Here is a 16,039-nt window from a genome sequence, read left to right on the forward strand (position 1 = left end):
TGGCTCCACTCCAGCATGGAGTCAGCCCAGTGCTCCAACTGCCTCCCCACCCCCAGTGCCAGAGCTGTGGTCCATCCATGAGCCCCACTGCCAGGACGATGACAGTCACTGCTGGGTGAACAGTGGACCCCTGCCCGCCCCATGGCCGTGCCTGGTGCTGTGCACCCAGGGCAGGACTTGAGGCTTGGCCTCTGTGTTAATTGGAGTGAGCTTTAATTAACAGCTGATGGGGATGAGGGGGAAGGTGGCCCTAGGGTGGGGTGTGGCCATAATGGGTGGCCTCAGGGACAGCCCCCACTGGCTGAGGGGGTCCTGGGGTGCCACAAGGTCACCCTTGAGACATCACCTCACCCCTGGGAAACTGTAGCACAGCAGCAGCAATGCCCCTTTCCCTATGGGAGCTGGTGAGTCTCCGTGCAATGAGTTCAAAGTGCTCAGCCCCCAGCCCACCCCCCCTCAAACAGGGAACAGCGATGAGCCAGGGCAGACGCTGGGCTCCTGGAGATGTGAGTTTTATTAATGGCGCCATGGGGATGGCGGGGACATGGACAGGGCGTAGAAAAACACATTGGGGAGCGGCGCCCGGCTCCAGGGTGATGGGCACCGGCAGGCCCTTCAGCCCAGACGAAGCCTCTCCTCCTCCACGAGGCTCCGGCCGATGCAGGGGGCTGGGGGTTACAGGGTGGGAGGGTTAATGCAGGATGGGAGCAGTATGGAGGGGACAGGGCGGGAGCCACCCCACGACATCATTTGGGCTCAGTCGCAGGGAGAGACGAGAAAACGGCCAGAAAAGGAACAACAACAGGGGCTGAGAAACCCTCCTGGAGACTGGTTTTGGGGCGGTGGTGTGTGATGGGGAGAGATGGGTGCAGCACGGTTCCGCAGGGACCCTGCAGGTCCCTGGGGAGGGGGGACCGAGGCAGCCCAGGGGGGACAGAGCCAGAGTTCAGTTGTTGCATCTTCAAATAGAAAAATTAGATCGGTGCCCAGGGCTGGGCAGGGCAGCGGTTGCGCAGAGGAAGGTACCAACCAAGGGGCTTTGGGACAGGGTTGGGGGACGCCGGGGCATCCCCGAGGCCAGGGGACCCAGGGCGAGGACCACACCCTGCTCCTCGCTGGGTCCCATGCCATGGGGTGGCTGCTTCCCGGAGCTGGGGGGGCCATGTCCTGGCCCCCCTGCTCCGCTGGTGGCTGGGTGTCAGGTCCCCGAGTTTGGCTTGATGATGTGCATCAGGGCGCTCTTGAGGCTGCCCTTGCTGGGGGAGCGGACGGCAGGTGAGGGGCGGGTGGCCTCAGCGGCCTCCCCCCGCAGCTCCATCTCGATGGTCATGACGACTTTGGGGGGCCGGGGGGCCCCGGCGTCCGCTCCCGCGGTACCTTCCCTGCCCGCTAACCGCTATTTCTTATCCTTGCGGGAGTCCCCTGGGACTCCCTTGGCTTTCTTCTCGCTCACTGCCTTGGTGCTGCGGCTGTGGTCCAGCATGGCGTAGAGCACGGGTGCCTGTGGGGAGGGGGCAGCGTCAGTGCTGCGGCACCCCCTGACTATGAGGGCTTTGCCCCACAGCCTCTCCTCCCACCCCAAAAGGTGGGAGAGGGAATTGCCCCCACCCCAGCCAGGCTGTTTTGCCCCCCCTAACCCCTTGGTGCTCACCTGCCGGCTGCGCTTGGATGCGTCCTTAGCCGATCGCTGCAGCTTCCCCTTCTCCATGGCACTGCAGTTGGGATGGAAAGGCAAACAGGCAGCTCAGAAAGGCCAACCCCCCCAGCCCCACCCGACAGCCCCGTTTTTGGGTGGTTTTGTCCCAGTTGGGCGGTGGGGCTCACCTCAGCCGTCGCTGCAGGGCTGCCTGCCGCCGCAGCCAGCAGTAGCGGATCAGATAGACGAGGGCCACCACCACGACCACCAGCAGCAGAGCCCCACCAATGATGGAGCCCAGCACGATACCGTAGCGGGTGGGCACTGCGGGGACACCAGTGCCCTGTCAGCCCCCCCGGCCAGAGCTGGGAAATGGAGGTGAGGAGGGGACTGCCAGCACCATACCTTTCTCAAAGACGTAGAGTGTGACTTGGGAGGACTTGCCCACGATGTCAGGGGGGTTCTTGACGTCGCAGGTGAAGGTGCCATTGTCGGTGTAGTCCAGGTTGTGGATGACGATGGAGCCGTCCTTGCGGTGGGGGTTGCCCACCCACTCCATCCGCTCCTTGAAGCTGCCCACGTCATCGATGTAGGGCTGGCCCTTGGCATAGTGGAATATCTAGCCATGGGGACAGACACACGGACATCAGGGTCACAGTGGCTCTGGCCACGGCAGGGCAGCCCCCAGCCCCAAAGTGGAGTGGGTGCTTACGGAGATGCTGTCACGGGAGCCCTCAGCTTGGAAGTGCCATGTGATGGAGATGTCCTCGGAGATCCACTCACTGGACCAGAAGCTGCAGGAGAGGGTGACGTGGGAGCCAACGGTGCCGTGCACCTCCCGCTGCGTGTACACGTGGATGGATGATGTCGGGGATGGCCCTGCCAGGGGGCACAAACTTGTCAGCCCCACAGGGGACCCTGGCATGGGGACGGTGCGCATCACTGGGGTCACCGGCCAGTCTGTGCCCCCGTGCTGGCCCCATGCTGTCACCAAAGGGCTTTTGGTAGCCCCAAAGAAAGCACAAGGGCTGGTGGGGGACAGTGGCTTTTTGTGCCCCCGCAGGTGTCCCCATGGCTGGCTCAAAGGCGACCGTGTCCCACTGCCTGGGGACACCAGCAGGGCTGGGTCCAGCACCCAGCACCTGTCACCTGTCCCCAAGGAGGTGGCTATTGCTGGGACTTGCCTTGCAGCCTGGCGACAGGAACCAGGGCATGCCAGCAGATACGGTCCCACAGTATTGCCACTGCCAGTCCCAAAAGCAGATGTGTGGGTGGCCACCAGTCCCATGGCCACCTCCCAGGGGTTTGGAGCCCCCTGGTACCCCCCCCCCCCAGCATCCAGGATGAGGACTTTCAGACCAGCAGTCCTGGTCCCCTGTCCCTGTCCCCATCTTACCCAGTGCCCAGAGGAGCCCAGCAAGGAGGAGGAGGAGGCTGCCGCTGCCCCTGGCACCCTGTGACATGGTGGCTGCCTGTCACCAGCCGGCTCCGAGCCTCATGGAGGGCTGGCGGTGCACAGGGCCCGGCAGTGTGCCGAAGGGTGCCGGTGGGACGGGGGCTGAGGTTTAAGAGCAGGCAGCCCCGAACGATGCCGGCGGTGCTCCGGCCTTGGGCCAATGGGCGCCGGGCAGCCGGGGCGGTGGGGGGCCAGGGGGTGCTGGCTGCCCTGTGCTGAAAGGGGGCATTTAGTTCGGCCATGGGCGAGGAGGGGGAAGCATGTGGTGGGGGTGCTGGGCACACAGCGCCCTTTGTCCAGCCACATTCCCGCTCGAAGCGGAGGCGGCTCAGCAGGAATGTGGCTGGAGCCAGAGGGCACTGGGTGCACATGGCTGCGGTGCACAGTTGGTCCCAGGGATGGACCCACCCAGCAGGGCTTGGGGGTCTCACGGTGACAGAGCTGCAGGCTGCCAGCATGTCCCCTCCTGTGCCAGCTGCCTGCACCCGCAGGCGCAGCCCCCGGCTCCGGTGCTGCAGTGGGGGGCTCCCCAGCCAGCACTGCCAGCTCCGGCCCAGCACGCTCCTGGCAGCCTCTGCTCCAGCTCCATTTTGGGGTGAAAACACAGCTTTGAGGGGCCAGTGATGGACCAAGGCCTATCCCTCCCTGTGGGGCGAAGAGCCAGGGACCACCGAAGTGCCACTTTGCACACCGTGGCCTCCTGGCTGTTTTACCACCAGCTGAGGAGCAGGTTGTGTTTTTTTGGGAAAAGCTCCGAAGTGGGGTTTTCCTCAGGCGGCTTTTGGTGCAGACAGCTTACACTGGGGAGGGGGGGCCAGGGATGGGGCTGGGACCAGGGCCTGGGCCGGGGTTGGGGACTGGGATGGGGGCAGGGATGTGGATGTGGACGAGGACGGGGATGGGGCCAGGACTTGCCCAGGAGCTGCGAGATTTCCCTGCTTTGATGTGCAGCTGCGGGCGGAAGGTCCCGGTGGGCTGGGAAGCCCGTGCCCTTGCCCCAGCAGCACTGGGGGGGGACAGGGGGTGACCGGCAGCCCTGGGGGCAACGGGGAGCTGGGGTAACAGCTCTGCAGGGCAACGGGAACCCCCGGCGGGGTGGAACGGGCAGCGGGGGGTAACGGGCAGCCGCTGGGGGGAACCGGGACTAACGGGCACCCCCGGGCGACAGCGCCGGAAGTGCGTCACGGCCGCTTCCGGCGTTCAGGGCGCTCCAAGATGGCGGCGCTGGCGTTGAGGTGACTTCCGGGGGGGGGCCGAGCCGGGCGCCGTGGTGGGACTCGTGGCCACCGGAGCGGCTGCGCGGCGCCGCGGGTGGACGGGTCGGCTGTCCCAGCCCGGCGGGGCCGGGTGGCGCCGCTCGGCCGTGCCGCGGTGCTGCTGGTGGGGACAGCCCGGCAGGGAGGGGCGTCACGGGGCCGGGGGCGTCACGGAGGCGGGGGCGCCCCGGAGCCGCGCACGGAGCCCCGGTTGGCCCAGGCCGGGACACGGGCTCCTGCCCCCGGCCAGGCCGTGGGGAAAGGCCCCCGGTGCGGGAACGGGCCGCACCGCCCCACCCACGCCAGCCCCAGGGCCCGGTCCCTCCCGGTCCCGTCCCTGCGCTCGGGCGCGGCCGTTTCCCTGCGGCTCCGGAGCGCCGGTGCAGTGTGGCTTGTCCCTCGATGTGTTCGGGGCGGAGGACGGGGCCGACGACCCCGCGCTTGCCGCCCCCCGCCCTGCTGGCAGCCGGTGAGGCCTCTGCCTCGGCCGCAGCGAGCCCCCGGGGCGCGGGTGCTGAGGTGCAGGCCTGGGGCAGAGCAGGAGCCTGGACGCCCCCGGGCTGCGGCGGCGGTACCGAGGCCTGAGCGCTCGGTGGGGTCGAGACCAGCCCGGCTGCGGGCCAGGCTGGCGGTTTGCTGGGCCAGGGAAAGGCAGCCCTGTGCCTTCCTGCACCCTGTGTGCAGCCTCTGCCCGGCCCTCACTCCTGTGGCTTTGATGGCCTTGACTGGGTGGACAGAGCCCATGTTAGCACCCAGCCAGGGCTGGGGGGTGTCCCCTGCCTCACAGGGCAGCCCACCAGCTTTTAGGAGTGCTGTCTCACAGCAGCTCCCCTGCCTCACAGGAGTCCCACCAGCTGAGTAGGAGCTCAGTGGTCCCCTGCGGGAGTGTGCTCTGCTATGCCCGTGGTGCTGAGCAGCAGGGGGGAAGGGTGTTGTGTTTGCTTGGCCTGAAGGTGCCTCTTCCCATCTACCACCCCCACTGCAAAGTTTTGTGCCTTCTTGAGGCTGTGAGCATCCCCCTTCCCAGCCACTGTTTCTGACGTTCTCCTCTTTGATATCAGCCTGGAGATGGCATTTGGGATTTCATTCTCTTAAAATATTCTCTTTCTAGCAGCAGTTGGAGCTGTCACGCTTTTGTGGAAAGCTCTTTGTTGCGTGTGCGGGTTTGTTTAAAGGCAGGATCTGCCGGCAGCGGGAGAGGCGGGGGGCTCCCATACCAGGCGCCCCGCAGCTGCTGCTTGAAAAAGAAGAGAGAAGTCACTTGTTCCGGTTTGGAGCCTGCACCTGATGACTTCATCTCATGTCTGCATCTGCTTGTCAGATAAAAAAGCATATATAATCACTTCTCATTTGCTTTCTCCATGGCAAAATCTGAGTGATTTTTATAGACCTGTCTTGCAGGATAAATGTTAATGATGTCTATCGATGTGACACTGAGCTGATGCTGTCCCCCGCTACTCCCAAAATTCTCCTCTTGAGCTAAGGAGCTGTGTGGTTGGGTGTGTGCAGCCAGTACTGTTCCAGCGCTGGGTGTTTATGAATCTCTCTCGTTTTGAGTTGCTGCTTTACACTTGTCCTTCTCCAGCCCTGTGCGAGCAGCTGGGCTCTGTGAAGTCCCCAATAAGTAGTACTGTCTGGTGGCCCCCCTAGTCTTTGCATCCTCTTTGGGCGTGGGGCAGGGTGGGAGCTGGCTGGGGTGCTGTGGGAAGCTCTCGGCTGGGGTCCAGAGGATCCTCTTTTAGGGCTAATTCTTTTTAAAAAAACATGTTCATCAGTGATCTGGAAGAAAATGCAAGTTAATGGAGGAAGAGCTGGGAAAGATGCAATAACTTAGGGAATGATAAATAATTAAGAGGACAGGTTCTTGGTACAGAGTGACCTTGATTGCTTAGCTGGAGGGCTGTGTTTTGTAAGCAGTAGGCGTTCCACTGAAGCAAGATGTAATGCTTTGCATCTTACAACAAATATTAAAATTGAGCCAAGAAGATGGGGAGTTCTTGCTGGGGAGTTTAGCTTTGAAAAAATGCAAACACGTTGTGGATTTTATTCTTGTTTTGAATTGTGTGAGATTCAAAGCCAGCCTTCCCTCTTCCATTGCCCCGGTCCTGAGGAGAGGTATGGAGTGGCTTCTGTGCAGAGAGAGATTAAACAGATTGGGCCTTTTAACCTGGAAAAGAGGACTGAAGGGGGGCGTGAGTGAGGTGTATAAATCATTAATGGTCTGTGGGTAGAGATTTATTGTTCACCTCCTTTCCCCTACCCAGGAACTGGGAGATGGTGGCCGGCCCTGGTCTGGGGGGCTTGGGACAAGCAGGGAGCAGGTTCTCTGTGTCTGACTAAGCTGTGAGAATTCGTGTGGAAAGCTGGCGGGGGTCTGGAGGTGGCAATGTGATTTCATGGTGGAAAAGGCCACTTGTTATGGACCGAAACCCTCTGGCTTGGGAAGTGCATGAGCTGTGCAGGGTGCTCCCCCTGTGCAGTTTCCTGAGACTTTTCTTTGGGGATCCATTGTTGGCTGCTCTTGGTTGTGATGGTGGGCTTGGTGGAGGTTTGGCTGGGCTCAGCCCCTGCTGTGTCCTCATGAAGCTCTCGTCCAGCTGTCAGGCTGTGCTTCAGAGAGGGTGCTGATAGACTCAAGACAGGTTTTCTAGTGGAAATGTTGCACTGCAGCATGGAGTGGATTCTGCATTGCCAAAAATTCATGTACCCAGCCGGGATGCCTTCCTAAAAAGCTGCTGTGTTTCAAGTCTAGCCTTTGAAGACAAGGGAGGAATTTGAAAGGAAACGTCCTAATGATCATTTACACAGGAACTTGGAGTGGTTAATAAGAATGACTTTTGTTTTGCGTTTACACCTGGTGCAGAGCTGACCTCCAGATGTTTTTCCTTCCATGTCCTTGAGACTGGCTGCAAGACAACTGAAGAGCAGCAGAGCTTCGTTTATCTACTGCTGTTAATGAAACAGCAGGAGATGCTGGTACAGATGCTTGTGCATTTGAGAAGATTAATTAGTGTTTGTCACTGTGCTGCAGATGAGCATGTCAGACGTTATTGCACACCTTGTTCTCCTCGTGTCATCAGGAAAGGCAGCGCTGCCTGTTATGCTTTGTCCTGGAGAGCAGCAGGCACTGTAGATTCCAGCCCGCATCTGCAGACGCTCGAGCTGCCCTGGGCTGGGGGCCTGTTCCTTCCCATCCTGGAGAGATGCCATTGAATGTCAGAGTTGCAGTTGCTACAATTGCTCTGCAGAGAGCGGCTCCCACTCCTTTGGGCACCACAAAATCCCTTTTTACCTCCTGCCCCAAGCCTCGGCGCAGCTGAAATGCTGCCTGCGCTGGGCTGTGACAGAGACCTCCCATCTTGCTGGTGCTTGGAGCTTAACGAATGGCAGTGGTGAAATGCTGTGATGAGGTTGAGTGTTTGGAGGAAGGGGAGGTGATGTCTTCATTTCGAATGCATGGAGAGCAGTGGCCTGGACTAGCTCTTCCCTCGTAGCTCGGCAGATGCGCCTGGTGCCACCCGCCCTGATAATTGCTGTAGTGAGAGTGAAAAATGAACTGCCTCCGTGTAGCTGTGAGCTTAGAGTGCTGTTTATGTCTGACTTACAAAGTGTTATAGCTGAGCAGACTAATTACAGGGTGTCATAAAGAACGAACCCCTGGGCAGAATCTACAGACTCTAGTATAGTAGATCTCAGTGTAGGAGAGAGAAGATTTGTTGAGGAACAGCCCAGATTCTCTCATATAAAGATTGATTTTAAGATACGAAGTGGCGGATCCCCTGCCCAGCTGCATCTTGCTGGCATTTGCAGGTGTTTATTTGGCACTCACAAAGCCTTTCTGTCTTCTCTTGCAGATGTGTTGGTCAGCGGTGCCTGCTGGCTCGGCTTGGTCCCAGCCTTTCTGTGAGACAGTGAGTCCGGGATTTTGTTGAGAGTAACAGGATTAAGTTCTTCCCCAAGGGATCCCATCTAAGGCTTTGGTGTGCTCCATCCGCTTAGTAATTCTAGTCAATCGGTGCCATGTGTTGGCTGGGCATCTACCACCTCACGCCACCGTGAAAGCACAGCCTATTTATGAGGGGGCTGGGGCTTGTGGATGAGGATGAATGGAGAGCCTGGCTGGCTGCTGAGGGGGGCCTGGGTCTCTCACGGGGGCAGCAGTACCCCTGTCACCCCTCTGTGCTGCTCTGCATGACAGCGTTGCACCTGAGGAGAGCTGGGAGCCACAGAAACTCTCTTGTTCCTGTGCCTCCTGCTGCTGGGCTTAAGGAGAAATAGTTATTTTCTGCTAAATTGGGCTGTAAGTGTAATTGCTGTGTAATCTTGGGATTGTTAAATTACAAGCTCTTTATTTGGTACAGTGTGCAATTACTGTGGCAGTAAAGAGCAGGTTGCATGTTATCAGTATTATATAACGTGTTATCTGATATCCTGATTTGGGTGGTGCTGGGGGTGGGGGATGGGGGGTGGCTCAGCTCTGCTGGCTGGGTGGATTCCAGTGCAGCAGCTTTCCATCGTGCATGTTGTTGTTATTCACTCGGGAGAGCTGGCAGCGATCCTCTCCTCACCTGGCTCTGCGCACAGCTGGGGCCTTCTTTGTGCTGCTGTAGTCAAGGTCAGCCAGGAGCTCATGTCCTGCAGGATGGAAAGCTGCTGCCCGGTGGAGCAGGCAGTGGTAAACCACTGTCCATCTCCCTGCACCTCCTGTATCCTCTTCTTTTGCAGTGTAGTCCCGATGGGAACAACAGCCAAGGAGGAGATGGCCCGCTTCTGGGAAAAGAACACCAAGTCCAATCGTCCCTTGTCCCCTCACATCACCATTTACAAGTAAGAGCCTCTTGGCCTCCTCAGCTTCTCACTGGCACGCTCTAGGCTCTGGCATGCAACAGCTCCATACCTGGAGGCACCCTTAGGTGGGAGGGCTGTGGACGTCTCCACTGTCACTTCAGACAGAGGACGGGAAGACCCTCTGCATTGTGCTGTGATCTGTCTGAGCTGTGCGTGGGGAATCACAGTCTCCCCCACAGAGCTGGTGACACTCGCTGTTTTCATACGGGGTGTTGCAGAGGGGTACAGTGTCCCTCAGAGCCATGCCTCGGGGTGCTTGGGCAGGGCAGCATTTTGTTGAAAGGCAGCTGCCTCCGCAGAGAACAGTTGCGTAGAATGGCGTGTCCCACTGTGGAGCTGGCGGTCGCCAAGGGCAGACACAGGAGGCCAACTCTGGGCTCTGGTTCCCTCCTCAGAGAGCTGACTGCTTCTTTGGGGCCACCTCTGTCACTTTTCCAGGTTCTCTCATTTATGCCCAAACCCTGCTGTTATTCCTAAACTGCGGGAGCCTTACAGTCTTCTCCTGCTTCATCTCCCTTTAAGCTTTCTCAGCAGACGCCCTTCTCCTTCTCAAACCCGTGCCAGTGGCATTTGCCATTCCCAAGCTGCCTCTGCAAATTCCCCCATCTCTCCCCTTTTGCTCTGGCTGGATTCCTTGAATAACTCTGAGTGCAGAAATACCCGCCCAGCAGCACAGAGCTGTCTAGGAATAGACGGACTGTGCTTTGTCCTGCAGCCTCAGAGGTCTTCCTGGTGTTGTGCCCTGTTTTGCTGACAAGGTTGGTTGTTTTGCAGGTGGTCCCTGCCCATGGCGATGTCCATCACACACCGGGGCACTGGCGTTGCGCTGAGCTTAGGTGCGTGCATCTCCCACCCGCTCGTGGCGACGGAGGGCGAGGGCTGCAGAAGGAAACACCCCTCTGATTCAGAGATGTGACTCCAGATGGTTTTCTCCCCTCTGTCCCCAGCTTCAGCAACAGGTTTTCTCCTGGGAAACCTGCGCTTTGTTCTCTGCCTTTCTCCATCCCCTAAATATCTCCCTGTCCCCGTTTCTCTGTCCCCTAGTCCTCTTGGGGTGCGAGTGGCTCCAGTCCTGCAGAGGCAGCGATGCTCCCCTGTATGTAAAAGCCTTTGAAGCCTTTGCAGCACTTGGCTTGGCCTGGCTGCTTTCTTCTGGGCCTCCCCCAGTCTGGAAAAAGGCTGACCAGCTGCTCTAGTTCTCACCCCTTCTCTTCCGTGGCGGTTTTTTGCTGGTTTATCCTTACAGGAGACACTGTGTGAGGGAAAGGCAGATGGGCAGGCAGAGCTCGGAGAATTTTGTTAGCACAGGTGGGGTTTTTCAGCTTCCTGGGAGTGGCTGCTGTGTTCCTTGAGATGCCAGTGGGGGAGAAGGCAGCACCAGCAGCAAAACTCCCCCTAGCTGTTTTGACCCTCCAGTTAAGTTTGCATGGTTTGACTAAGTGATAGCACATCTAACTGTGAGAGGCCGTTTTATTTCCATTAATGCCCTCTCATGGCAGCAGGAAGGTGCTTCTCTGGTAGCTCCCTGTTGCATGGGGGGAGGCGGGTTGGTGTTTGCAGAAGATCAGAGTGTGAAGGGACTCAGAAAAGATGTGCAGAACTGAGGACTTACGCTCACTCGACAGAGTGAGAGGGAGCAGTGAGGGCTGCAGCCTGCCCTCAGCCAGGCCTCCCGTGAGGGCCTGGGAGTTGGGCTTCAAGAGAAGGGCACCCACGTTCCCTCCTGCTCCTATACAGTGCAGCCCTGGTGAGAGCTTGGCTTTGCTGCTCCCAGGCCAGCCACCTTACGCCCAGCTCTGCCTCATGAAGAGTGGCATGAATCCTCTGCAGGAGAGCAGCTGACAGCTGCCCACTCTGAGCGCAGCAAGGTGACTTTGCCTGCATGCACACTGTGAGCCCAGCTGGCTCCTGGGGTGGCTGTATGCTTGCTCCGTGCCCAAATCCAGAGCATTGTGTGGCAGCTGTGCTGGCATCACCCCACTTTGGGATCTTATCACCAGGAGCCTGGGACGCGCCTGGCCCATGGGCTGCAGTCCCCATCCAGCTTGCTGTCAGGTGGGCCAAACTGGCAGGTTCACTGTTGCCTTTCCGCTCTGATGTACCACCTGCCGGAGGGGGAATCGTCCCCTTCTTAGGCTGATCGAGCAGGAAGGAACATCACTTTGTCATCCACAGCTCAGCAGCCAGAAGGAGGGAGAAGTGTTCAACTCCTCTCTGTCAAGGCCTTAATTTACAGGAGCCTCTGACTTCCTGTGCTTCTTGCAAGGCGAACACAAAGGCCATTGAGGAGATAAGTGGCTGAGTGAGGAAGCAGCTGGTTGACTTGTGCTGCCAGCACTGGCCCCAGCCAAGGCGCTCAAGCTAGCGTGCTGCAGTGTAATCAGGCGCTATTGAGCAGAGGGTGAATCGCGACTTGGCTGACTGCTGGCTGCAATCGTTCCCATTCTTTTGGCACCATCTGGATATACCCTCTTGGCCTAGAAATGGGGAGGAGAAACTGCTACAGCTCCTGCAGTTAGCACAGCCACACATGTCAGACTGCCTCTTTGCTGGTTCCCTTGCTGGTCCCCACTGAAGCAGCCTGGCTAGATTGCTGCCCATGTTGGTGGCTGGCAGCAGAAGGCTTTCTGTCCCGAGATGGGTTTTTTGCTGAAGAGCTGCCACCTTTGTGTTTTCCAAACTTAATTGTCCTTTAACCTCAAATTTGGGCTGGTTTGGCTGTAATTGCATGAGCTCACACCAGTTTGGGTGTTGTATGAGTAATGCAGGACCCAGGTTCAAGGCGTTGTTGCCCCAGTTTGGGTCCTCAGCACCCCCCGCAGGGTATGTTTTCACAGTGCTGCCAGATGGGCAAACCTTTCTCCCTCCTCCTTCCTCTACAGGCCCTCGTGAGCTGATGGTGATTCAGGCCATGTCACCAAACCAGAGACACAAAGGTGGCCTGGGGCTCTGCAGGCAGTGAGGGGTTGGAAACGCTTATGCTGGCTTGACGTGCAGGCTTTGTCTTTCTCAGGAGTCTCCCTCTTTGGTCTGGCTGCCCTCCTGCTCCCAGAACAATTTCCCCACTACCTGGCCATGGTGAAGTCGCTCAGCCTGGGGCCTGCTCTGATCTACTCTGCTAAGTTCGCTCTGACTTTTCCGTTCTCCTACCACACCTGGAATGGAATCCGACACCTTGTGAGTAGCTTCCGCGGGGGCCAGGGGTGCAAGGGAAGGGAAGCATCTGCTGGCTGCGGGAGCGCTGGCTGCAGTGTCCAGGAAGGTGTCCTTGGAAATGGGAATTACTCACCTCAAGTGCTTCAGAACCTCGGCGCTATTTTTGGGTACATTTAAATTGCAAAGAGCATTGCTACGCTGGTACTTCACAGGCTGGCACAGCTGGGTGAAGCATCCCCCCATGTCTCCTTGGCTGTGGGAGGTGGACGAGAAGCAGCAAGAGCAGTGTTACAGCCAGGGGACACGTCCACAGAGCTGCGGGCTCAAGCCTTGCAGAGGTGCCATCCATTGTTCATTATCTCACCCTTGTCACACAGCCATTGTGCTGTGATCTTCCAAGAGCTTTAATGATCACAGAAGATGTGTGGCAGAGGATTGGAGACAGTGTTGCCTGCGCAGAAGCTAACCTGTGACGTTCGCCCTGTGCTGAAGTGAGGAACAAGCAGCTCCATTCAGCTGAGCTTCCTGTGTTTGATGAAGGAGGGGGAGCCGGAATGCTGAGAGTTTCTTGCTGGGAACAGGACAAAACATGCTGCTTTTTGTAGTTGATTGTGGTTTCTGTAGCTCCAGATAGGTTAGGTTCTACGGGAGCAAATTGCAAAGGCAGCTGGCCCAGAGCATGACATGATCCTTCTGCTCTGGGCGGGGGGAGCATCACATGCAGAGCCATGCTGCAGATGTGAGCTCGCGCTGCAGGCAGTGATGGCTCCCAGTGTTTCCAGTGTGGAAACACAGGGCTTGAGCACTGTTGGATGTTTTATCTCATACCCGAGAGCAGCCATTCTGAGGTGCTTGTGTCCGAGTGCCAGGAGGCTGAGCCGTTGGGGTGAACAACAGCCATGTGCTGCGAGAGGAGCCCCCTCTGTGGGTCCTTGGGGCAGATGGTGGCCAGCCAGCAGTGCTGCCAGTGCTCGTTATCTGCTTGTTAAGCACCTGCCCTCAGATGAGATCTTGGAGCATGGGGCTTGTAGCTGGCTGAGCCCTGCTCGCTCACGGAGATGCTGTTGGGCAAAGGGAGCAGCCATAACCGGCTGCTGGTTCAGAGCGTCGTGAGTTGAATGCGTGCTGAAGTCTCTGACTGCACGTATATAGCAGGATGCCAATTAAACTGTCTGAGCAGGAAACCTGCGGCGTTGGCCCTCAGCTGCACGCGGCAGCACAACCTGTTGATGACAGAAGGGCAGTCAGCAGGGAGCAAGTTTGTTTTAGTGCCTCTGCCCCAGGTGCTTCATGCTTTGAGCCCTGGGGGCTTGTTGGCAGGCTGGGAGGAGGTGTGCATCCCCCAGGCTGCCCTCAGCCACCCTACTTTCACTTGGCCAGTCAGGTGGGAGGTCCAAACCCGCCTACGATACCTGGGAACCAAGGACACCCAGCTCCAGAGTGCTGTTCCAGCATCCCTCCCTGCCATCCGGGCTCAGTCTGGGCTCCGCGGCTCACAGTGTACCCAGGCCCATATGCAGAGGTGCTGGGGGCTGAGGCTCATCCCCACCCGCTCGGATGTTAGCACTGCCTTAGATCTGCAGCTCGCGCCGTGCTTTATAACCTATTTCTGTCAGCAGGAGAGAAGCAAGAGGAGAGCAGCTGCCACTTTTGAAGTGAACATGGTGTGCTGTGGCTGCTGGGGATTAAGGAGAGCTCATGGGTGGCTTTCCTGATAGATGCTGGGGTTTGGTAGCGAGAAAGCTTCATCTGGCACAGTGCACACATGCCTGCACCCAGGGAGACCCATGCCTGCCTGTTGACCCGCAGCAATGGATGCTTGTTCCCTTCAGTCTGTACCTGGTGATCTAATGGCTGGTTTTAGGGTAGTCTTGCATGCGTCTGACACATCCCCATCAGGGACCGTCCCAGCCCTCTTGAAATTAACCCTGCTGTGTCTCTTCTCTCCTGCAGGCATGGGACATGGGGAAGGGGTTCAAGATCCCCCAGGTCAACCAGTCTGGGGTGCTGGTCCTGATCTTGACCCTGCTCTCCTCTGCGGGCCTTGCGGCGATGTGAAGGTACCTCCCCATTGATGGCCTCCCTGGTTTTTTTGGAAGATTTGCTCCATCCTGGCCCACCTCAAGATGTGTGTGGAGAGGGAGGCGGGAGGACAGGTTCTCTAGTAACTACAAATCTTTGGGGAAGGTGGTGCTTCCCCTCCTCACAAATCTCATGGATGATCAAGAGCTGCTTTACATTAGCCCGGGTGATGTGCTAACCTCTGAGTGGTGGGGGGACAGGCTGGGCTGTCTCCTGCCATGCCAACATGCCCCAGCAGCCACAGAAAGCCAGGCACAAATTAACAGCCGATCCTGGCATGTTCAGTTGCTCTCAGAGAGCTTCCTGGCTTCTTCCAGGCAAACTCCAAGGCATTTCTTTTCTCTGCTCTGTCCCCAGGCTTGAGACAATGCTGAATCTGTGTCCCTGCAGGTCCGAGTGGGCTTGGGGATGGCTGGTTGTGTATGTGTAGGCCCAGCGCAGGACAAGCATCTCCATTGAGGCAGCCTGTGCCAGGGCAGGGAGAGCAGGCGGTGCTGCCAACGCTGGCACCCATGGGGGAATGGGTGATTGGTGCCCTCCAAGTGCCACACTGGCCGCAGGACTCTGCACTTTCTGAGCCCAGCAGTAAGCAACCAGCTGGGATGGGGTGCTCAGACCTGCAGAGGTTCAATCTCTACTCGTTATCCTTGAAGATGATGACAGTCAGCTTTGGGGCCCTGGAGCCCCTGCCAGTGAAAAACATCCGATTTTCCCGTTAGGAAGTTGCTCTGTCCCTGGGGCAATGGGAGGGACGTGGTTTTCTAGTCGCATGTTGCCACCAGCTCATTGCAGCACTTGTCACTTGTCCACCTTTGCAATAAAGCAGCCTTCATCCTTCACACTGAGCCACTGAGTTTGGCGTCTGTGCTCAATGCATCACTGAGGTGAGGTCGGCCAGGAAGGGGTGTTTTGCTCTGAGATCCAGGGAGTTGCCACTTCCCAGAGTATCCCAGCAATGGAAAAACAAACTGTTTCCAGCCTTTAGAGGCAGGTGTAGTGCCTGACCTTTGGAGCTAGCAGGTATGGGGTTGACTTCTCTGAAATGCTGCCAGCCTGGCAGAAAGGCATTTCCTACCTGGAGTGTGATTGGTTGTGCTGGTACAAACACCTGTGCGAGGTCCAGGAGATTTTTGCTCTAATTGGACAATTTTTTGCACTTGCCACTGGGAGCAAAGCTTTGCAAGAGGATGCTCCCCGTCAGGAGCTTTGTCCTGCATTTCTGTCCCAGCAAAGGTCTTGGCTCTGTTTCAGGAAAGATCCTCCTTCCCATTCATATCACCAACCAGCAAAATGTCGGCTTTATGGGGAACGTCTGCTCTCCTCATAAGGCTTTGATGGAGACCCGGAGTGACAGGAGGGGAGCCAGTCCAATTACATGCTCCAAGCTCCCTTGCACAGGCCAGGCTTGTTTCCATGCGACTGCTTTTACTTCCACCACCAATCTGAGCCCCATCCCTCCTGCTCGCTCAGCTCCTCTCCCTGCCTGCTGTACCTAGCAAATCTGCCACTCCTTTAATTAGCAGAAGGCATCACAACCCTGAGGGGACATGCAACCTCAGAGATGAGAAATCATGAAGGAGGAAAAACTGTCTGCTGTCAGCGTGG

At 58.0% G+C, this 16,039-nt stretch overlaps 2 protein-coding genes across 2 annotated transcripts; one reads left to right on the plus strand and one right to left on the minus strand.

The window, feature by feature from the left end:
- Positions 1-496: 496 nt before the first annotated feature.
- On the minus strand, positions 497-3,270 carry MPZ (myelin protein zero). The gene is given in 6 exon segments (XM_040618815.1): positions 497-1,501; positions 1,652-1,712; positions 1,825-1,960; positions 2,042-2,255; positions 2,349-2,515; positions 3,033-3,270. Coding segments are annotated over 6 exon segments (948 nt in total). The 5' UTR covers positions 3,100-3,270; the 3' UTR covers positions 497-1,198.
- A 953-nt stretch (positions 3,271-4,223) lies between these two features.
- On the plus strand, positions 4,224-15,273 carry SDHC (succinate dehydrogenase complex subunit C). The gene is made up of 6 exons (XM_040618922.1): positions 4,224-4,327; positions 8,203-8,259; positions 9,074-9,175; positions 9,971-10,032; positions 12,210-12,373; positions 14,306-15,273. The coding sequence occupies exons 1-6, from the start codon at positions 4,308-4,310 to the stop codon at positions 14,408-14,410; spliced, it is 510 nt and encodes a 169-aa protein (XP_040474856.1). The 5' UTR covers positions 4,224-4,307; the 3' UTR covers positions 14,411-15,273.
- The last annotated feature ends 766 nt before the right edge of the window (positions 15,274-16,039 follow it).

Source organism: Falco naumanni, chromosome 20 (genome assembly GCF_017639655.2).
Source record: "Falco naumanni isolate bFalNau1 chromosome 20, bFalNau1.pat, whole genome shotgun sequence".
NCBI lineage: Eukaryota > Metazoa > Chordata > Aves > Falconiformes > Falconidae > Falco > Falco naumanni.

Coding starts and splice junctions, on each gene's coding strand:
- SDHC (XM_040618922.1), top strand. CDS start 4,308: ATGGCGGCGCTGGCGTTGAG. Junction 4,328..8,202: donor ATGGCGGCGCTGGCGTTGAG/GTGACTTCCGGG, acceptor CTTCTCTTGCAG/ATGTGTTGGTCAGCGGTGCC. Junction 12,374..14,305: donor GGAATGGAATCCGACACCTT/GTGAGTAGCTTC, acceptor TCTCTCCTGCAG/GCATGGGACATGGGGAAGGG.